Below are 20456 nucleotides of genomic sequence, written 5' to 3' on the forward strand. Positions count from 1 at the left end.
CTACAAGCAGCCAATGCACGTGCTTGACACGCGCACAGTAATGGCCAAGGAATAAACCACAGGCCTATAGCATGTTCTGTGCAAGGCTGCATATTATACTAGCTGTAACGCCGTGGAAAGAAAATAACCGGGAAAGCCTTCAAAGACAAGATTTTAAAGACTAATTGCAATTTTGTTGGAGGCTTTTCCTGTGAAGAAGGCAAACGTATTTTAAATAAAATATGAACCTTTTTGTGGCCAGTTTCATTTCAAGACCGGTTCATTTATATGCACACAAAATATACGAGTAGTCATTTTTTAATAATACGCCTAAAGCAAATATTACATCTTATCAAACATTTGAGATATAGGTGGTTTTGGATATGGCCTAATACAATGATAATATATCTCGACAATTAACGTGACCTGAGCTGAACAATCTTTCACGATGCAGCCACACATTTTTACGCTTAATGTTATCGAGCACTGAAATGAGCGATCAGGATGATTTGTCTCAAAATGATGAGAGCAGCCTGATGAAGATGACCTGCTCGTGCGCACACGCGTCAGAGTTCCTAAGTGCTCCTTGAACTGCGAGCTCGTTGATCCTGGAGCAGTGTTCCAGGAGACTCAAACACGGAACTGCAGTCTAATTGCTGTGTGATATGTGTCCTTTCAAGCGGAACGGACAAGAGAAAATGCTTTTACGTGGTGTTTCCTTGCCTGATGATTCAACCGCCTGCGTACTTTCCACGGTTTCGTAGTTACTCGTTTTGTTTCGAAAGTAAAGAGCAAGGATCATCCAGGGGACTGTCCGGTTGTGCAGAATGGCATTCGCGCGACAAGACTACATTGCCCCGTGGTGGACTTACTGGCTCCACAATTTCCCACATGTTAATTTTAATTTCCATGCAGTAGACAACACCTTTAAACCGGAGGAAGTAAACTACCAGCAGGTCAGTGCCATGTTATGCTGTCTAGAGAGGGCGCGTGACTATGTCAGTATCTGGGCTTCCAGAGCTATAGAAACGCACGCGCTGAGGCGCCACTGAACTCATGTTAATAAATCACTCTGATGCAAACTTTTTTGTAACAAAAACATTTTCAGTGTTGTAACAGTCTTTGTTGAATAGGGACAAATACGTGTTTAGCTGTTTAGATTGTTTTAGTTCCAAATGCTACCAATCAGGATAGGTCTAAATTGGCATAATTATATTTGAAATGGCATTTAGATGGAAACGGTGTTTGGATAATCATAAAAAAACATAAAGTCAAGCTTTTTATGAGCTATTATGTTTTTTAATTAAAAATCCATCATGTGACACCTAAATCAACACATCACTCTCAATGTCTCGGAGTAACGAGGCTCAAGACCAGTGAATGTTAAATCAGAATTCTGCTGTTATTTAAGGTGTGAGGCACCTTTACACGCCGAGTCACGTCTCTGTGCTTTTGTGTGAACGTCTTTCTGTTTAAGTTAACTTGTCTTTTTTTAAATACTTATGTTTTTTGTATTACTGGAGTTTCATTTGTTATTATTTGTGTGGTAGCCAAACACATAAACTTTAAGACTGCTGAAATGCTGTTAATATCGTGTTACAGTCTTAAGTGCTATTAACATTGTTACAGTCTTAAGACTGCTTAAGTGCTATTAACATTGTTACAGTCTTAAGACTGCTTAGGTGCTATTAACATTGTCTTAAAGCCTGAAATAGCGCCCGCATTTGCACTGGAGCAGTGACAAAAGTGTGGCCTTGGATATCTTCTGTATCCGCTCTGCAGTCCATGTAAGAAGTCCACACATGAACTATCCCTGAATGCAGACAGTTCTCCTCAAGCCTCCATGTGGGAATGTTTGCATTAAGCTGATGCTTTACTGTAGGCACATAGGACACGGATGTACACTGGGGCTGTGGCTTAGACAGTTCACATGCTCAGCCCATAAGGTGGTCCAACACACACAGCCACACCAAGCTGTATGTTCCTCTCTTAGTATGAATCATTTTACAAGGTCAGATTTCTACGGTCCACCTTAAAAAAATCAATCAAAAGAGATAATACATTTGTATATTTTATATCTCAATAAATACTAAAGCAGAAAAATAAAGAATAATAAGGTGAACCTTTCCCATTCAGTAAGTGAGTGATTGTGAAATCGACTGAATCGTTTTATGCCTCTTTTGTAGCTTATTAGATTCTATTATTGCCAAATTGTTGTTTCAAATCCTGTTTTCTGTTTCCCCTCAGAGATGAGCTACTTGTTTAGTTTATTTTGTAAATTGCCTGTGTAAGAAACTTGAACATACGAGGAAAAGAGAAGCCTGTTCGTTTATTTAATCAGAAGACTGTCATTTTCTACTCTACATATTTAAGTGTGTTTTGCCCTGAGTTGTTTTGTCACAATGCTCATACAAATATGCTATTTAAAGATGACAGCAACTTTCTTCACCATCAAAGTGTTTAAAGTTGACTATCACTAATGAAATAGTTCTTGTAGGCTCTTTTCTGCAACAACTTGCATTCATCTTACAATTTTGAATGTGTTTTCTAAATTACAGCCAGCATACAATGTTTCTAATAATATATACACACATCATACATTCCAATGAGAACATTGTGTCTGTTATGAGCAAGCTAAGTATTGTTGTTGAAGCAATAGTGTGTGTAGCTTCAGGCCACTATGAGAATCTCTGGTAGCGTTATCATCATTCCAGAGTCATGCGTGGTCCTGAGAATGCTTCCTGCTTCATCGTGTCCTGTACCTTCACTGCTAAACAGTGTTAGCCTATAGTCTTCCGCCGAAGGTCTTTCTGTGGTTGAGTGGTTGATTCTCCATACTTTACCTTAGAGTGCCAGTAATATATCTGTGCTCAGCACCTCTCAGTAAATTAAATTTTGCTCGCTAAATCCGCGTGCTGTGCATTACATAATGGGATGAGTAGAATTCACTCAAGCAAAAGTGAAGCCTCTGGATGAGCTTAAACAGCGGATATTGTGAACGGGCTGCAAGTTGCTATTTGAAAGGGACGTTGAGATGGCTGTAATTACTGAACTGAGTAACGTCCTTATAAATATCTTTCTGTAAGGGAGTACGTCCGACGAGGCCATCTCTTAAAGCAGACTAGGACGCCGTTTGAGAGACTGACATGCTGATTGCATGTGCAGTGCACTCTCTCTCTCTCTCTCTCCATGTGTGGGACCTGCTGAGATCTTCCAGGCCTCCAGTGTCCACGCTTATGCCGCCATGACACCCGGGTTCCCCTCCCATCGCAACGGACAGCTGCTGCTCACAAATAACCCCGCCGATGTCCTTCTCACCATACAAACATAGTATTTGCAGTTCATAAACACAAATGTACATGCGGAGCACGTGTGCATTAGAGCCAAAGATATGCGGACTCTCTTCTGATTATTCAGTTCGGGTGTTTCGCCGCTGAACTCGCTGCTAAGAGGGTGTATGGAGTCAAGTGCATAGACATGCAGCATTCTCAGAAGAATGGTCTGCACTGAAGAACCCTGAGATGGTGGCGTCAGACGCTTCCTTTCCCATCAGCCCGTGACCTTCCTGCCTTACTTGATCTGCTCCTGTCAAACGTAAGTGTTGCTGTTGTGTAATGGACCTGAGTGAGAGGCATGAAGTGGTGGACCATGCGGACCCACAGGGCCAGGCCACCGCGTGCTAACACACACAGCACCTTACTGTTCTGTCTCACTCACTACAGAATGCCAACATGCTACACTTCACAATGCATAGCGTGTAGAATCTCTTTTGGGATCTATATAAATAATGTGCTTTTGCAATTTGTCATTTGCAAATCTCAAAAAAGATTCGTTTTCGGAAAATTGTATCAAATGACTCTAAATTACTCTAATTATTTTTTTCTCTGTTCTGCAACATGAGGTCTGCCGGAGTTGCTGTGTACGGATCTGATAGCATGAGACCGGTGTTATTGACTCCCATTAGCTGACTTCATGGCCCTACGAAAATAATGGCTGTATTATTCACTGAGTAACACCGGGGATCGTCCTCCATCCCAGTCTGCTCGACAGACGTGCTGCGTGTGCGAGCTGTGAGCTCTGTGCTCGTATCTCGGTCACTTCTCCTCCCGGCTGCGGTAGCTCGCGGTTACGTGGCTGGAGAGCACCGTCTGGTACCGCCTCCTTCATCACATGACACTCGATTCAAAGAGGATCATTTGATGGGCTCTACTTTGACTCAGACCATGTGTGTTACGTTACCATAGTGATGTGCAGGCACTCTTAAAACGATGTGTGCACATGTACACAAACGGTTCTCTAAAAGGTTTAGCCTGACACTACGCCTGTTTTATACCTGCCCAGGAGTTTGTTGTGCCAGGAGTTGTGACAGGAGTCACATGCAGTCAGCACTGTAAAACTACGACGTATTTGAGCAGATTCTTCATTCACATGCATTCTCCATCTCTTATCTTTGGAAGCGTTCAACATTTAGCTCTCATTAGCTGGATTAGGCCCAAACTATGCCTGTGGGAAGGATGAATCTATTATCGTCCATGTATTGGTCTGTTCCTCCCCAGCTGGCCGTTAACCTCCTTTTTTCCCCTCCCTCTGCTCTGCTCTCCTCTCTGTGCCCCCCAGTCCCTCCTCGTCCTGCCCTGCGTGGCTGCAGCGGGCCTGGGCTTCACCTTCCTGCTGCTGGCCGTCTACTGGAGCTGCCTGTACTTCTGTCTCAGGGAGGGCGCGGAGGAGACCAAGAGGCCAGACTCCTGCTGTGTCACATGGGCCGCAGTGGTCACGGGCCTCATCATATGGTGAGTAAGTCCGCTCAGCCCCGCCCAGATCCGCCCGGCTCCACCCACGATCCACCTGGCCCTGCCCAGATCCGCCCGACCACGCCCAGCCAGCGTGGTTTTGGTATGACCGGCCGGTGTGCAGGCGGTGAGCAGAGCGAATGGCTGACCGGAGCTCAGCAGGCACAGAACAAAAACTCGGACCGTCTGGCATACGGTTGCCTTGGAGAGGGAAACAAGGACTGGATAGAAAATTGGACGGGAACAACAGGCCACAAGCGCTTAGAGTACGATGCTAAGATTATTACTAGAGTTCAAAAGTGCTTCCCTTTTGTTATGAAGGGCAACAGTGAAAATGCAGGTGCACAATTATTCCTGCATGCTCCATTAGTTCTGTCTGTCAGTGCAGTCTATGTATTCAGACAGCAAGAGCATTTTATCTCTGTAGCTCCAGCCTTTGTGTTCTGAAACAAGAGGGCAGATGGGAGTGAAAGCTTTGCAATAATGGTTTGATCCGAATTCAGATCCCAGCCCCTGTTTACACTGATGCATCCTGACGGGACCCGATTCAGAATGGCAGCCTAGGCGGAGCGGGGAGGGCAAACGGGGTGGCCGTATGTGTGCGGATAAAACCAGATTGATGTTATCCTGTGACATTTCTTTCGGGAAGGGCTGATGTAGCTTTCCAAGGACAGCAGAGCCTTATGGCGAGGACTGGATTTGTGGGTTTATGGCGGTGGATATGAGAAGCTGGGTCTGAGTTAAGTCAAACTCTTAAGCTGAAAAGACCCAGGAGCATTGTGCACACAGACGCGACACTGGGTGTAGCGTGCAGACGGTGATCTTCTACCAGCCGACTTTGCAGTCATACCACTGGCCTGCAGCAGTCACTGTGAAGGACTGGTCTCCTCCAGACCCGTGACTCACTGAACCCAGCACCGCCAGCGAGGAACAGGCACACACGGAGAGAAGTGAAGGCCTGACACAGCGGAGGCTTTTGCGATAGGGGCTGCGAGTCTCGACGGACACGCTCCCACACGCTCCCACACGCTCCCACACGCTCCCACACGCTCCCACACGCTCCCACGCTCCCACACGCGCCACCAGGCCTCCGGGCACCAGCAGGAAAGTCGAGAGGAAGGAAAGAGGAGGGCGGGGCTGTGAACCGGGCCCATGAGCAAGGGCGTAAGGATGATGAGGCGTCAGTGGACGATGGAGAGCAACACCACGTTCCACTCACCCCCCGAATACCTCTTACTGTCACACGCATCACAACAAGGAGCTCTGCTTGAGCATTCAAAGCATGCTGAGTCTAATGAGTATATATGCAGTAAAAAAATGTCTAATTTGAAAAGGAATTTGCTCTTTGTTACTTTACTTACTTTCCTTAGCTACTTTGTTATTTACTTATTTGGCATGCAACAGTTCTCCATTTCAACCCTGCGATGACCAAATGATCATTTTTGTTCTGACACCAATCACTGCTCAGGCTGCTGTGCCTCCAGAATCACTGTTTGCTTTCCAAAGAGCTTAATTGAATAGCAGAAGGATTCTCCTTAATCTTGTGACAGTCATGTGAGTGCTGAGCTCTGACTTCCCATTAGCTGGCGCTCCATCTTAAGACAGAGCCCCTTGTATTGAAAATGTAGAGTAAACGCTGTGAAATGATGCTCCTTAGCACAGGGGTGTCTCTCATAACCTCTGCGTCCTCAAACCACGCTCCTCAACACTGTAGGCAAACGAGCCGTAGCCAAATCCTTCATTACGCTACGTAAACAGGACGCAGGACAGCAGACGGCCTATGCTGACCAGTCTATTTCTATTCATGACATACATGTCTGATCATTTCCCATAAGCCTAATCAGCAAAAACCAAAAACCTGAATACTGTGACTTGTGATTTTGATTTGGACCACAGGCATATATTGACGGAGTTATTTCTCAAAATAGTCAGTCCTTGGTAGCCAGATTCCTCTTTAAAAGCCTTCAAAAGTTCCTACAGAAATGCTGTGCTTGCATGAATAGTGTGAGGACAGATGACCCGAAGAAGACAGGAGCCGTCCTCAGCGTGGACGCTGCTGCTGGCTTGTGCATTTAATATTTGCCTCCGCATTGAGGGGGAAGGTTAATCATGAAAAAGTAAAACATGGCTGCCACACACAGTGCCGCGGTAGAGCGTATGTCTTACTGGACGGGAACTTGTTGTCTCTTCGCTGCTGTGCTGCTCTCTCACTGTTTTATTCACTTATTTGTGAAAGCTACAAAAAAAAAAAAAAAAACCCAAAAAGTGTCGGTTTCTGAACGCTGTCATTACCGTCAGCCAGGGCTGGACCAGGTTAATTCTCTGTGGTTGGAAACTATTGCATAACAGCTCCTGCACTTTGTGAAGTGCACTGTGCTTTAGTTGTAGACTTTGTGATGGCCACCTGGTGTTTATCACACCATCCATGGGTCTGATGTCACGTTTCTCATTCATCCTCACAATTTATTGATTTCTTTTGGGGGTGCTAACAGAGAGACCTTAGCCAGCGCACTCTATATTATATTGGTAGACAATTGCTCCTGGGACCTTTCTCTGTATCTGCAGGTTTCTTAGAAGCTCAGGTTGTAAACACTTAGCAGCGCTCTGATGATCGAAGGAGCCCGTTTACTGAGACCTCTGCGTTACCGACTGGAGACCCAGCTGCAGTGAGGTATTTCTGGAGACCCAGCGGCAGTGAGGTATTTCTGGAGATCCAGCTTTTGTGAGGCTTTTCTAGAAGCTCAGCTGCAGTGAGGTATTTCTAGAGACCTAGCTGTGGTGAGGTCTTTCTGGAGCCCCAGGGTTAGGGTTAGGGTTACGGTTAGGGTTAGGGTTAGAGTTAGGGTTAGGGTTAGGGTTAGAGTTAGGGTTAGGTCAGTGAAGTCTTTCTGCAGGCCTTATTGGAGGTTCAACTGCAGTGAGGTCATATCCCCTTCCAGCACGGGTGTTGGTGCTGAGATCCTGGGTCATATTTAGTCTGCAAGCACAGCTTCTTCCCCATGTTAATGAGCTAGAAGGCCAGCCTGACAGTGGCGTGTTAGGGCAGCCCTGGCGGTGATGTCTGCTCGCTCTTTCACTGGTGCCACTGTAGTGTGGAGGTGTGGAGAGACGCTGCAGGGCAGAAGCATCATCAAAACTGGCAGCGTTTCCATCTGCCCACCATTTTGTTCACACCAAATTGTGTCCACGTCTCTGCACGGGAAGCAGCTTTTGAAAACCACACGGTGTGCCAGTGGTATTTGTGGAGAAATTAACTTTGAGAGCTTATATCATGTGCTTGAATGTTTGCACTTTGGCCATGTTCTTTTTTCCTCTCCTGTTCTCATGTGAAAGATCCCCCACACATTAGTCACCGAGCATGAGCCTGTCCTTGCTCAATTCATTCTCATTCTCACCTGATTGGATTAACGGAAGGGAAATGAAGGAAAATGTGGGAGCTTTAAGTGAGATGTAATGTAATGAAAGTGCCGTGTTCTCAGCTGGCTGGCGGAGAAGCGGCACACAGGGAGGGAGTGAGGGAGGGAGGGAGGGAGGGAGGGAGGGAGGGAGGGAGGGAGGGAGGGAGGGAGTGAGGGAGGGAGGGAGAGAGGGAGGGAGGGAGGGAGGGAGGGAGGGAGGGAGGGAGAGAGGGAGGGAGGGAGGGAGAGAGGGAGGGAGGGAGGGAGGGAGGGAGTGAGGGAGGGAGGGAGAGAGGGAGGGAGGGAGGGAGGGAGGGAGGGAGGGAGGGAGGGAGTGAGGGAGGGAGTGAGTGAGGGAGTGAGGGAGTGAGGGAGAGAGAGAGAGAGAGAGAGAGAGAGAGAGAGAGGCTTCCAGAATGTTTAGGAGGCCCTGGAGGCAGGATGGCCCTCCTAACACACACACACACACACCAACTCCCCTGAGAGGAAGGGCAGCGGTCAGAGCACCTCTCCTCTCTCCCATCTCACGTCCACACTGCTGGGGAGCTGTGACAGCAGGATCACTCAGTCCATCTGTTCCCTCCCTATTGTCCTCTCATGGATTTCCTTTGTTTACATTAGCCAGGATTTTAGCCAGCTTTTGTTCCTAACAGTGTGAAATCTATTACACGCTGACTCTCAGGTGGTGTGTCTCTGTCTCACTTTGTCTCTCCCCCCGTGGAAATACACTGGGCTGTGCTATAAGGCTTCTTTAATGGACTGATTGATGGCGGTGTCACTCGGGGCTCAGGACCTGCCTTTAAGTCGCCTCTCTGAGTTAACCTCTGAGCACTGGAATAAGAGTGACTTCGGTTGAATCTGATAGGCAGAAATTGCATCATCAGTCATGTGAGCACACAGGTTGGCGGATGGGGGGGGGGGGGGAGGGATTGTTGGGGGTGACACTGCAAAATAAGATGAGAGGTACAATATATTCCACGAGATTATGACTGCCAGGGAGAGCCTCTGAATGAAGTTTAGATTTTATAAGATTAGAATAATAGCAAAAAATGTCCTACAAATCATGCCAATTGCCCGAGCTGTGTTGCGTGCCAACACACAAGGCTTCTCCAATAACAGGAGAGATTCATCTAGCACCACGTACCTTCTGTCTCTGTTCACGGCTTCTCCTTCTAATAGGTAGACGCCATCCAGGAGGGGCTTGGAGCGATGGGGAAGGTCTTCGAGCTAGACAGGCATCACGTACTGGGTAGACCCTGTGCAGGTGGCACTGGGATGGGAGTTGGCACGCCGGGCCTGAGGGGGGCGCTCACGTTGCAGGCGTGGCCGCGGGAGGGGCGGAGCCACCTGTGGAGGGTGGGGCAGAGACATAAAGGCCAGGCCGTGGGACACATTTCACTGTTGCTCCAATTAAAATGACTTATTCAAGCGCTGCAGTCAGCATCTTGTTTCGTTCTCATTCCTTATTCCAAACGACTGGTTACATTAATGGGAATGTGCGGGAGAAGATTTATGAAGTATTTATGATTCGGATAGTGACTGCCGACCTCGTGAGGGTGTTAACATGCGCTTTATGAATGTTACTCTCTCCTCTGAAATGTCTCTAATTGCAAACTAAGACATTGCCTCTCTTACCTTAAAAGATCAACAACCTTATATGTCTTCTGCAAAGTGTGCTGCTCTGAATCACTTTGCTGCATTAAATTGTATTTATAGAGTTGTTTTCATGCGCACGTGACTAACCTGGAAAAATGACTTACAATTGAAAATGTACTTCTGCCCTTTTCCCTCTCAGCACTGCAGTGGGTGTTGGTTTCTATGGAAACAGCGAAACCAACGATGGGGTCTACCAGCTGACCTATTCACTCTACAATGCCAATCACACTCTGGGTGGCATTGATAGCCTGGTGAGAGCTTTTCTTCCATTACCTGTTTCATATGTCACTTGTTAAATTGTTGTATATAGATGCTGTTGCCTAATTGCCTGAGGATTAATAGCACACACACACATACACACAGAAAATAAATGGCTATGCTTAAAAGTTTTTACAAAAACATAATGAAGACAGCTTAACTTTTTTGTACTCTTGGTCCTGATATGTGGTGTGGTGTGGTGTGGTGTGGTGTGTGCGTGTGCGTGTGCGTGTGCGTGTGCGTGTGCGTGTGCGTGTGCGTGTGCGTGTGCGTGTGCGTGTGTGTGTGTGTGTGTGTGTGCATGAGCATGTGTGCTAGGGTTAAGCATTAATCATAGTGGAAAGACTAATATTCATCTGTCTTAGTGTGGATTAAAGTTCCTATATCGGTCTATGTTATCAGCTTCTCTCCAGTGCCGTGATGTGTGGATTTCCATGACATTACTCAGCAGTCTGGCCATAAGCTGGACAGAACCACAGGAGGGGATTCCAGAAGATTCCTCTGTGATTCACTCCACCTGCTCAGCAAGTTTTCCCAGCTTAGATAATTAGCCTGTGTTCGTCTCCAAACTGCCTTTCACAGGTGGAGTTCTGCACCACACAGTCTCTTCTTGAACCTGAGTGGTTTTCATCTTGAGAACAGAACTAAGTTGGATGTGAGTCACTGTCTGTCCAGCACAGCCACCATCAATAAGCCTGTATTCTAACAATCTTCTCACTTTTAATGGGAACATCCAGCCAAGTTTTTTTTATGGCTAGCATTTGCTTCAGATGATAATTATCTAATTTGTCAAATCATGTAATCTGAGATTTTACAAAATAGCTAAGAATGGGTATTTGATTAAAAAAACTCAGTCATTGTTTTATTCTTTGGAGCCCATAGTACTCCAAAACCGTATGATGGACACAGCTGTGGGTGATATCAGGGAAAAAAGAGTTTAGTTTAAGCTTCTTTTACAACAAAACAAAAGGCCCTGCCTTCAGGCAGAGACAGAGGAGGGTTTTTAAGTCTCAGCTCCGTCGGCTGTGATGTGGATGATGTGATGAGCTGATAACACCCGCCCTCACCCACCGCCTTCTGAATGGCTGCAGTGTGTTATCAAGCCTGAGTCTCCACAGTCTGTTCCTTCTGTCATCCAGGGCTGTGTGGTGTGTTTGAGGGCAGGAGACAGGCTGCATTCAGCCCTGGTGCGAGGTCGCGTCCTGGCTGGTGGCCACAGCTGCTCGCGCTACTGTCCCTCTGAGCCCTCTGGCAATCCACCTTTGACCCCCGCCCAGAGGTCAAGGTCCTGTCGTTTGGCCCTGGAGCGTAGCCCTCAAAGCTAAGCTAAGCTTTTTCATTTGGTCAGTTTGCCATTTTTTTGTTATTTTCAAAATAAGCTGGTATAGAGACAAAACTTGGTTACTTTTTAAGTGTTTTCGAATAAGCACAGACAAAACAATACTTTATCAAAGACCCTCATATAAGACGGTTTTGGAAGCTAGTCTGGGTAGAGTCCTGGAGTTTGTAGATGGAAGCAGCTTCACAAGCGTGCTAATGGAGTTGAGGGTGCGTGGTGTGGTGTTGGGTGGGGGCGCCAGACAGGCGGACTACACTGCACCTCTCCATCACTTCTGACGCTCCACCCACTTAGCCCAGACGGACAGCTGGGCATACGCACTAGGCCTAGTTCCAAAACCAGCAGGGCGATGCTACTGAGCTCTCTAAATGTAAAGAGGGCCTCTTACGTGCCAAATAGCAGAGGCATTAATGGCTGTTGCAACTGGTAATGACTCAATATGACTGCGCGATGGTGTTGTTCACAGGGCGCGGGTCATGTGACGTCGTTGCACAGGACGGTGCTCCCAGAAAACGCATAGTGTGTTGCACTGTGTTAAAGCACTCTGGAGGGGAGGGATGAGGAGAACACCCCACCCACGTGCTCCATCCTTTCTGCCCTACACCCAGGCCTGCACTCCACCCGTGTCTTAAAGCACATCAACATTCCCAGTGGAGGAATAGCCTGGTGTCTCAGCCTGTGCTACCATTCCATTGACAAACTGCCGATAGAAGCAGAAAGATAAACAAAAACGCTAAACAAATCGGCCTAAAGCAGATTCATGGCTTACGCTCAGACATGCCTTTTATGTCTGCCATATAACTCTGTCTTCTTGATTTCCCTCAGTAGCTTTGCAGTCGGATGCAGTCCACAGAACAGCTGCGCATGTTAATTACAAGTCGATAGCTGTTAATTAGCTTCTCTACACAACAGCGTTGGTTTGATACTGGTTTGGAATGCAGACTGTATGAGACTTCCCCTCACCCGTGTTAATCAGGTTCATCAGGGGACGACCCCCAGACTGATCCCAGACCAGCACCTTTCAGGAGTTTGACGAACACAACGCTCTCGTCTCTGATCCCCAACCCCGGCTGCTCCTTACGCCTTTCCCGACCCTCGTCTTCTCAGGTCAGCAGCTCCCTAGTGGTCATGCGGGTACAGCTGAAGGATCACCTGGCCCGGCTGGGAGAGATCTTCTCACCACGGGGGGACTACATGCAGGCCCTGCGTTTCATGGAGCAGATGGCTGACAACATCGTGCGGCAGCTCACAGCCATGCCCAACAGCAGCAAGGCCAGTGAGGACCTGGCAACCGTTGCCTACTGGACCAGCTATATGGAGCACTACAGGTACAGTGTCCCTTATGGATCAAGCCTAATTGTTTAGTGTATTTGACAAATTTCTGTTTTTAAATGACTTCCGTTTGAGTCCAGGTGCAGGCCCTTTACCAGTGTCAAGACAGGATGCACTCAGGAGGTTTGGATACAAACACACAGCTAAATAAAGCCTATAGGCAAATAGATTTCTAGAGAAAAAACTTTAAAGAACGTCGGACAGGCTACATAAGGGACAGTGACAAAAGTAGGAAGACCACACAAAAACCCCACACAAAACAGGAAGTATTTGTACAAGAGATAATGTGTGAGGGAGTGGTGGGAATTGAAAACACTGGTACTCAGGGGAAGGGCTGCACTGGAGACATGTCTGTGAGCGCTAAACCCCAGCCTTCTTTAAGATCCCTTAAGGATCCCAAACCATAGCCCCGCCTACAACATGTGCCTTGCATGTGATGGATTACGAGGTCACTCACCGCTCATTGGCTGCTAATGTAATGTTGTTCGCGGCACTAATAAGAACCCGGGCAGACTCCTGGCACACAGACGACCTTTAGCCACTCGCCGAGACACTGTCTCATCTCAGATGCCCTTTTTACTGCTGTTACACACAGCGAATTGACTCGTATATCCTCCATGAAGATCGCGTTCCCATTTGTAGGCCGGTGTGTTATGAAGTGGCAGTGGGGTGTATTGATGAAGGGCTCGTGTTTCCAGGGGCCTGAGGAGCGAGGTATCGACCGAGAGCGTGCACACTCACCTCCCCCATATTACTCACAGGGCAAATCCAATCGGCCCGCCCCCGAGTGCCCCGGCCGCTCTCCTCCTGGTGATATATGGGTCGCTTTGCGCCCTCGCGGAGGACCACAGCTATATTTGCCTGCTGTAGCATTCCAGTAACATAAAAACAGCTTGGTACATGTTACCTTGATAATACAGCGCTAAAGCCGCGACACGCACCACGACGTCTTCGGCGGCCGCCGCACCTTTCCACGTGTGTGGGGTGGTAAACGTGACCCATGCGGATGACGTCAGCGTCATCGTCTGTGGCTCCGTGCGGAGTGGACGCGGTCCCCCGGGGCGGACATGCATGCGCGAGAGAGAAGGGGCACACGGAGCAGCTGTTCTCTCGGGCCTGACACCGACCGGCTCATGAAATACTCATGCCTGTGGATTTGCTCTGCTGAATTATTAACGGTGCCGAAGTGCAGTAGAATGTGGTCGTAGGTGAGATTAGGGCCCTTTGAAATGGTGCGCCCGCGTTGCACGAGAGACAGCCGATGATTCATTGCGATGATTTCAAGTGCACTTCTTCCAGATGGCTGGCCTACCTCCTTCTGCTGATCCTGGACCTGTTGGTGTGCCTGCTGACATGCCTGGGCCTGGCAAAGCAGTCCCACTGGCTGCTCTCTGTGTGAGTACTACACTAAATCGCAGCAGACTCGGAGTATGTACTACACTAAATCGCAGCAGACTCTGAGTATGTACTACACTATATCGCAGCAGACTCTGAGTATGTACTGCACTATATCACAGTAGACTCTGAGTATGTACCACACTATATCGCAGCAGGCTCTGAGTATGTACTACACTAAATCGCAGCAGACTCTGAGAATGTACTACACTATATCGCAGCAGACTGAGTATGTACTACACTAAATCGCAGCAGACTCTGAGAATGTACTACACTATATCGCAGCAGACTCTGAGTATGTACTACACTAAATCACAGCAGACTCTGAGAATGTACTACACATTACGTCGATCGCGAAGGAAGTGTGGGTCGATCGCGAAGGAAGTGTGGGTAGATCGCTTGACATAAAAAAGTAGTGGATGAATGACAGGCTATCGTCTATCTGCACTGACGGTTGTATTTTGATTGACATACATGGTAGCCAATCTGACGTATAGGGTTTGACACACGCACCCCCCCCCCCACCCCCCCCCCCCACACACACACACACACACACACACATGCACACACACACGCTGCTAAAAAATAAATAGGTAGATCTTTCTGACTTGGTTATCTTATAAGTAGCTCGCTAGCTGAAAACTTGTGGCCACCCCTGTACTACACTATATCGCAGCAGACTCTGAGTATGTACTACTGAGTATGTACTACACTATATCACAGCAGACTCTGAGAATGTACACTATATCACAGCAGACTCTGAGTATGTACTACACTATATCACTGCTGACTGAGTATGTACTACACTATATCGCAGCAGACTCTGAGTATGTACTACACTATATCACAGCACACTGTGAGTATGTACTAACTATATCACAGCAGACTGTGAAATGCTTTAAACTCATGGCAGCTGCTTATTGGCATGTCAGCCTTTGTATAAATACCTCCTGTATATGTCCTCCCGAGCCTCTCCGTGTGTGTGTGTGTGCATGTTTGTGTGTGTGTGCATGTTTGTGTGTGTGTGCATGTTTGTGTGTGTGTGCGTGTGTGTGTGCGTGTGTGTGTGTGTGTGCTTGTGTGTGTGTGTGTATGTGTGTGTGTGTGTGTGTGTGTGTGCGCGTGGTGGGCTTCAGCAGCAGTGCCCTTCTCACTCGACTCGTCCTGTACCGCAGAGTTACGTCACTGTGTGGCTGCATCGCGGCTGTGTGAAAGGGAGCCGTGTGTGGCGGGCGGGAACGGCCATGTGGTCAGCGCACCGCCAGCATGCTGCCTGCTCACTCCTGGCCCTCTCTCCTTTCACACACACACACGCACACACACACACACACACACACACACACACACACACACACACACACACACACACACACACACACACACACACACACACACAGATCTCTTCTCCTCCTTCCACTTACCCCCACTAATGCTTATCGATCCCTCTGCCAGGATGTGTGTGTGTGTGTGTGTGTGTGTGTGTGTGTGTGTGTGTGTGTTGCATGTCCGTGTGCATGTGTGCACTCTTAACTAATTATTAAGTGCTTCCAATCCACTTTACTGGTGCTTTTAAGACCATCACCAGACAAGAGACTCGGTTCAGGAAAACCACTGTCTCTTCACACCCATCAGGGAGTCATTTCCCTCATTTATTTCCCTTTCTCTCTCTTTTCTACACACTCTCTGTCTTATTTATGCATGCACGTGCACACACACACCACACACACACACACACACACACACACACACACACACACGTTTACCCCACTTTTCTCTCTCTCTCTCTCTCTCTCTCTCCCTCATACAGTATATCTATCTCTCCCTCATACAGTGTATATATATATATCTCACTGGGAATATCTCAGAACAAACATTCCCAGTGAGTAACTGCAATATTAACTGTCAGTATAACTTGTAGTGAAGTACATAAGGTTTTGGACAGAGGTTTTGAACATCCTCAAATACCTGAGAAATGTATAAACGTTGCCCACATCCCCCAGCTTCTAATCTTCATTTTGTTTTCAGTATTATGTGGTATTATTCAGTATGAGCTTGCTTGTTCTTTCTGTCTCTCTCTCTCTCTCTCTCTCTCTCTCTCTCTCTCTCTGCCTCCCCCCTTCCCTCCCTCTCTCCATTTCAGTATTCTGCAGTAGTATTCATTTGTGCTTTTTTCCAGTGTTATGGCTGTTGGAGTCCTGACTCTGACTCTGAGCTGGGCGTCACTGGGCGTGGACACAGCCGTTGCGGTGGTAAGTTCTCACTCATCCTCCACGGCTGACTACAGTGCCTGGCCTATTGTCTGTGCAGTCACTCGGCCGGTCAAGTCTTCTCTGTGAAAGAACAGATATGTTCCTAGGACACTGGTTTGGGGCTATATGTGGTCATGCTGAACTGATTACTGACTGTTATTCACTTTGGCCTGTGTGTCTCAGTGGTCTGTAGCAGTTGCCAAAGCTGATTATAACACTGCGGTCCCTGGTCTTTTAGGTTAGGATTATAGTTGTAAACAACCCTGTCTTCTGGGTCACTGATCAGGCTAAGTAGGCCAGTCGGCTCCTCTAGTCTCCATTGTGTCTCTCCTCTAATTCTCACTCTGTGTCTCACTCACACATAGTCTCTCACACGTCCTCTCTCTCACACACATATAAAAAATGTTTGTGCATAAAATCCACTAGCTACAGTATGCGCTTAATCACACATATCCTGATGACACACTCACGGGCTATCTGCATGTCGGAGATCACTGATCCAGACAGCCTCTACGGCTGCGTGGCTCATTTCACGCTCAGCTCCGTGACGTCGGGGAGCTGTAATTCAGAGGAGCAAGCCTCCATTCGATTGCATATAAAACATATGTTCTACACAGAAACCATCACAGCGCAATGACGCTCTACCTATGGTAGACTTCTCTGGAGCTGATCAGAATCCTCTGCTGGGCAAATTCTAGTACAGACGCGGAAAACAACGGAGAGGCGGCGAACCTGGACAAGTCGTAGCAGGGAACCCGCCCTCTTCCCGCCGGGGCTTACCTCCTCGCGCTCCCAGAGGGGCGCCAAGCCACGCAGAACAAGCTTAACTGCTCTGTCTCCTGGTGGCGGTGAGGAGCTGTCTCTTCGGGGCCAGGTGCGATGGTTCAGTCAACTAAGTGATTAATGACACCCCTTCCCTGGAGGAGGCCTCTCTGTCTTAGTGTGGTCAGTGAAGGCGAATGTGTGCTTTGCATCTGCCTCGGTGAAGTGATCCACCTCCCACACTGCTCACCCCCGCCAGCCCGAGGCTCCCAGTTCAGCACGCAGCAGGCGACATCGAAGTCTCGCAATCTTGCGATGAAACGCGTCCAAATATTTCCACTAGAGACAAGTGGCAACGAAGGCAATGATCATCACTCTCCCCACAGCTGCGCTTCACCCCAAAGCCAATTAGAGAAAATAACAGGTCTCCTCTGGATTTCATTTGTCTGAAGATGAAAATTATGAAGCACTGTAATTGCTGTGTCTTTCAACAAATTAAACTTCAGCGAATCAGTGCTGAGGAGAAGGATTCGGATGATATGATTGGGGAATGTGAACTTTGTTTCTGCTTATGGTCCGGACCCAGCAGGTTGCTGTCGCAGGTTTAGTAAGGCAGCGCATGTCATTGGCTTGCTGCAGGTCACATGACGGTTTGTGACCCCAGTACATTAGCTACATGGTGAATGGAAACATGAGCCATTTTATCTGACAAAAAGGCATTACAAAAGAAACAGGCCTCTGATTTATTTTGCCCTTCCAAATCAGGAAAATGTAGCAATAGAAACTTTACTTTTGAATTATAATGTGCTCAGGAGGGCCGATACACGATATCATCCAAAGATGAATGTGCAGTTTCAGACACTGATGTTTATGGAGGTTATTAAATCTTGTTAACATTTTATCATTTGGCACATGCTCTTACCCAGAGAGATTTGCATATTTATCAGTATGACAGCATGCATGCTCCCTGGGAATCAAACCCACAATCTCAGTGTTGGTAACACCTTGCGCTAGCTACTTTACCAGAGGTATTTATGTCAGAGTATTCAAGTCAGAGGTATGCTAGACCTGACATATTCAAGTCAGTCAACTTGATGATTGCTATCCAGTCATGCATATTTCTCAATCTCTCATTACCCTCTACATAGCATGATGGTACAAGTTAAATTGGACAACCACCAGCTCAATCAATGACTATATGACTATATACATCATATTTACAAAATAGACTGGAATTCCTACAGTATATTTGAGAACTGCTGTGATTTTTTTCCTATATTACAATTTTGAAATGCAAATGGTCATCGATTTACCCTTTGCATTCGAGACTCTTTGCCCTTGAATACTGATGCATTCTAGATGCTTCTTCTTCCCTAGAAATGTGCTGGTATTCCACGAGAGAGTTGTCCGACGGCTGAGCTTTGGTGTGTTTATGCCAGGAAGAGGGAGCCCTCCCAGTGGCACAGGGCCTATAATTACTTAAGCATGGCCATCAGCCCCGCGCAGGCACGACAGCACGAGCCAAGAGCACTGATCTTGAAGCAGGCAGCAAAGTAGATTACAGGGTTTACAGCAGCTCTGGAGTTGTGTATCATTTTCACAACATATACAACATTCCCTAAATTCAATCGTATATACACACATCTGTCTCTAAAAATGCTTGAGCGTTATGTACACAGTCTTGCTCACTCTATCCCTAGCTGTCCTACTCTTGCACACGAGTACACACACACACACACACACACACACACACACACACACACACACACACACACACACACAACACACACACGCACACAAACTCTCAAACTTTGTTTCTGTCTAACATATAAATGTTTTGATCCAATATGCATGATTTATAATTAAACACCTTTCTTCACATGTCAAAGGGCACCAGCGACTTTTGCGTCTCTCCTGACAAGTTCATCGTTAACCGTACGAAGACGTTCCTAACAGAAGGCAAGTCATTACAGCAGGCCTCCAATCAGGATTCACCTCAGACTCCTAACAGTCAATATCCTGTATGAAAGAAATCACTTCCAGACAGCTCATTACAACAAGCAGGTCTGAGGACTCCTGGCTACGGTCAGCAGCCAGGTTTAGTGGTCAGGCTTTGAAAGGCTGATGAGCTGCTTTATTTCTTGCAGAAGTAGTTCACTACTACCTTTACTGCAGCCAGACGCTGACCAACCCCTTCCAGCAGGTGAGTCCTCTATGCTCTCTGCTTACCAATTACTCTCGAGCTCTGTGGGCAGGGCAGTCACTGGGAGCCCAAGGCATAATTGGAACGGTTAATTGAGAGAAAGCTCCATGTTAAACCCCATTATTATGGCACAGCTAAAATATCAGCACGCTCAATTTAATTACTTAAAGGCGATATGGAAATAAACTTTGATCAAAGGGAATCCTTTTAGTCTGTGGATTTGTGGTAATTAGCTTTGTCTCGCTTCCATGGAGCACCCAGGGGATTGCTTTAAAAGCTTTTAGAGAAATGTAGGCATTACTTTAGGCTGTAAAAACTGAACAGTTTTTCATCATTTGTTATGTAAACATCCTTGGGGCAATCTGCACAAGGCAGAGCCCCGTGGTGAGGCGAAGACGCCCGTAATGATAAGCGCTCCCTCTTCCTGCCGTGCTGGCAGTCTCTGACCGTCTTCCAGAGGTCCTTGACCACCATGCAGATACAGGTGCAGGGGCTTCTGCAGTTCTCCGTGCCCGTCTTCCCCACGGCCGAGGTAAGAGCTCGCCGCGCCGCCCGTCTCGCGCCCTGGCGGGGACCAACGCGGGGCATCACGAGTGTTACCGTGCGTTTGTTTCTCAGAGGGATCTGCTGGGTATTCAGCGGCTGCTCAACTCCACCGAGTTCAGCTTGCACCAGCTGACCGCACTGCTGGACTGCCGTAGCCTGCACAAGGTGAGACGCCGGCGGGCGAAGGGCACGGAGGTCCTCTCAGACATGCTGCACTCCGACATGTCATCTGTGTGTGTGTGTGTGTGTTGGTAGGACTACCTGGATGGTATAGTGGGCGTGTGCTATGACGGGGTGGAAGGCATGCTCTATTTGTGCCTCTTTTCCCTGCTGGCAGTCGCCGCCTTCTGCGTCATGCTATGCACCGTCCCTCGAGCGTTCACCCTCCTGGCCAGCAGGTGGGTATGTCAGCTGGTGGGCGTGCCAGCTGATCTAAGACCCCGCCCCCTTCCGTGGTTTGGCGGTCTGCTGACGTGGGCGCTGTGCTCCCCTCCGCAGGGACAGGGACTACAACGTAGATGAAGAGGATCCCTTTAACCCGCAGGCGCG

The 20456-nt window shown here is 47.7% G+C and overlaps 1 protein-coding gene across 2 annotated transcripts in view; it reads left to right on the top strand.

Moving 5' to 3' along the window:
- The first annotated feature begins 522 nt into the window (after positions 1–522).
- Positions 523–20456, top strand: part of ttyh2l (tweety homolog 2, like) — a 23320-nt gene continuing 3386 nt past the window's right edge. For both annotated transcript variants that reach the window (XR_013129323.1, XM_076996780.1), the window contains exons 1-12: positions 523–935; positions 4597–4769; positions 9963–10074; positions 12528–12748; positions 14052–14147; positions 16324–16396; positions 19048–19117; positions 19306–19361; positions 19801–19893; positions 19980–20072; positions 20163–20305; positions 20406–20456. The exon at positions 20406–20456 is cut by the window's right edge and continues 132 nt beyond it. Coding sequence is in view for 1 of the 2 variants with exons in the window: in XM_076996780.1 (XP_076852895.1) it covers positions 807–935; positions 4597–4769; positions 9963–10074; positions 12528–12748; positions 14052–14147; positions 16324–16396; positions 19048–19117; positions 19306–19361; positions 19801–19893; positions 19980–20072; positions 20163–20305; positions 20406–20456 (1310 nt within the window). In the remaining variant the exon portion in view is untranslated. The remainder of the gene's footprint in view (positions 936–4596; positions 4770–9962; positions 10075–12527; positions 12749–14051; positions 14148–16323; positions 16397–19047; positions 19118–19305; positions 19362–19800; positions 19894–19979; positions 20073–20162; positions 20306–20405) is intronic.

Source organism: Brachyhypopomus gauderio, chromosome 2 (assembly GCF_052324685.1).
Source record: "Brachyhypopomus gauderio isolate BG-103 chromosome 2, BGAUD_0.2, whole genome shotgun sequence".
Lineage (NCBI taxonomy): Eukaryota > Metazoa > Chordata > Actinopteri > Gymnotiformes > Hypopomidae > Brachyhypopomus > Brachyhypopomus gauderio.